The sequence below is a fragment of the Aphanomyces invadans genome, assembly GCF_000520115.1.
Source record: "Aphanomyces invadans strain NJM9701 unplaced genomic scaffold supercont1.21, whole genome shotgun sequence".
In the NCBI taxonomy this organism is placed as follows: Eukaryota; Oomycota; class Saprolegniomycetes; order Saprolegniales; family Verrucalvaceae; genus Aphanomyces; species Aphanomyces invadans.
The window spans coordinates 286,632-289,105 of record NW_008580166.1 but is presented as its reverse complement, the minus strand read 5'-3'; the positions used below and the strand labels follow the sequence as shown (position 1 = coordinate 289,105).

The following is a 2,474-nucleotide window of genomic DNA, read 5'->3' as shown; positions in this document are numbered from 1 at the left end:
CTGCGTGTGTCGAAGGATGTGTGGCGGGGCGTATGATGGATGACCTGTTGATTTGCTGAGATTGTGTTGGAGGACCCGGTGTGTTCGGTACATGATGCTTGGCGGGCGGCAACGTGATCAGCGTTGCGAGGCATCAGAGGAAAGACGGATTGGTGCAGCGGGACGGTGCTGGGGGATATAGTGTGGTTGGTGCGAGGTGTCTGATACATCGTTGGCTGGGGTGTTGTTGCAACTTCAAAATTGGACTTGGCGGCGTTGTCGAAACGTAGATAGCTGTGTGGTTGTTGAAAAGGTGAGTTGGAATGGGCTTCTAGAACGCGTTGTTTGAAGATGTCGTATGTTGGCCACGTTTTGTTAGGGGTAGGTAGATTTGCGCCCACACTCCAGCTCAATGACCACAACTTCCGCGAATGGGACATCTACTTCCGCGGGAAGCTCATGATGAAGGGAATCAGTACCTGACTCACACGCCAACGTCAGCTACCTTGGACGCGAGCAGCGACGACCAGAAGGCATTCGGGATCCTCATCGATACGTTGGAACCCAGCCAGTACCGCCACATCGGAGGCTACACGCGCGTCCGCATCGCCTACGAAGCACTGGTAGCCCACCATAAACCAACGACGAAGATCGACCGGATTCAGGTCGCGATGGATTAGGCCAAGCTGTCGTGGGACCCGCGCCAAGAGACTCTACCGGACTTCATCTACCGATTCCAGATCCTCGTCCAGCGCCTATCGGACGTGAGAGCCACAGAAACAGATTCGAACCAAGTGGTCAAACTACTGCCTTGGTGCCATGGGAGTTCCACCAAATCGTCGATCGCTTATCGAACCTTCCCGACAGCAAGCAAACCGTCGCCAAGACGAAGATCGCGCTTGAAGCCGAGTGGAAGGCAGCCGTCCGGAACGGCTCCATCAAAACACCACGCGGCCAAGCCAAGGAAGACCACGCCTTGTTCGCGGCTGGTGACCGAGGCGCCAAAGGAAGCAGTGGTCGCGGAAGTGGCCGAGGTCGCGGCGCGTCCCGAAGTGGCCAAGCCGAACGAAGCGACCGTTCCTCGGCCAAGGGCACCTACCACTACTGTGGCGAAGAAAGGTACTGGCAGTCCGAGTGTCGCAAGAAGGCCTGCGAGAACGGCGGCCAAACCCCAGAGGGCATCGGTGCGACGGGAAGGAAGACCACTCCAATGCAGCCGTCTAGATGTTCTCGGCGACTGAAAACAGCGTCGACATGATAGACCTAAGCCAAGGAGAGTCCGACGATGAGACGAAGAACGATGACGGACAACCTACCCAAGACGCGGCCGAAGACAATGGACCCATCTTCCTGGGAGAACCCTGCGAGGCACTTCCGCTACGCACCGACCCAGACTGGCACCCTACAGTCCCATCAGTGAGACTATTGTTCATCAACAACAGCTGAGCAAACTTGCGAAATTCTCTGGATATTTTTTATACGCGTGTCGACAAAATTGACTCGTGGAAATAGTGACTTGTGCGTAAGATGGGATGACATGTGCACGCGACCGGACGACCTGTACATACACCAGGATATTTAACGCCTTTACTCTAGTAGGCAAGTTCAAATGCGTGTTTCTAGCCTTAACCAGACCGAGAAGTCCCAGTTTTGTGTGTGTGGTCTGTCTGGAGCGGTTTATTATTGGTGTTTTGATCGAGACAAGGCAATTAAACCACATGGGCAATTTAGTGGAAAAACACAATGTGCCAGGTACATTCTGACCACAACCATGTTTTGCATTTTTGTGCAGTCAACTTAAAACTGCTGCTTGCCTGCGTCTACTTCAGCTTTGAACGGACGTTTAAGCCGTAATTTCGATTGGCCCGTTCAATCCCAACACAAGCAACAGTTCGGGTTGTCGATGGGTGCAGTAATAACCGAGTAGCAATTTAACCAAGCAGTCTCTTTCGGTCGCCAGTGTTGGAGGAATGAGCTGTTGCCTCGGTCGACCGTGGCTGCCTCCCAACCGCTCATGCTGCACATGGTGGCGTCTCTTTCGATGGAATTTTTGCGTGGTCAAAGATGTGCCGCGCTTTGGGAAGGCCTGCTATATAGTGGCTCTGTTATTGCCGTCCATCGCCAGCTGACGGGTTGTACAGCCAAGAGTTTCTCGAAGCGCGTTCTGACGCAATAGAGTCCATCGCAATACAAGAAACATAGCATTTCACACCAATCCATCCTAGTTGTACACATATATATACACGCCTCCGTGACGCCGTGTCGGCTCCGGCGTGGCCCACCATGCTGGCCCGATCGCTCAAGACAACGTGGCGATGTAGGACGGGCATTGCGGGATCGTGATAATGTTGCTGCTGCCTTCGGCAACTCCCACCGCAGCGCTGGGGTAGTCGTCGTTGAACAGACTGAATAGCCGAACCAACAATTGGAATAGCCGACGTGAAGCAGGTTGTAGCCGACGACGTGCAAAAGAGGCCACAGTTGAACGGAGTAGC

The 2,474-nt window shown here is 53.9% G+C and overlaps 1 protein-coding gene across 1 annotated transcript; it reads left to right on the top strand.

Annotated features, from left to right (window-relative positions):
• Positions 1–410: 410 nt before the first annotated feature.
• Positions 411–1,425, top strand: H310_09415 (hypothetical protein; the record flags this gene model as incomplete). The annotated part of the gene is made up of 4 exons (XM_008875477.1): positions 411–602; positions 660–793; positions 847–1,163; positions 1,241–1,425. The coding sequence occupies 4 exons, from the start codon at positions 411–413 to the stop codon at positions 1,423–1,425; spliced, it is 828 nt and encodes a 275-aa protein (XP_008873699.1).
• Positions 1,426–2,474: the final 1,049 nt, after the last annotated feature.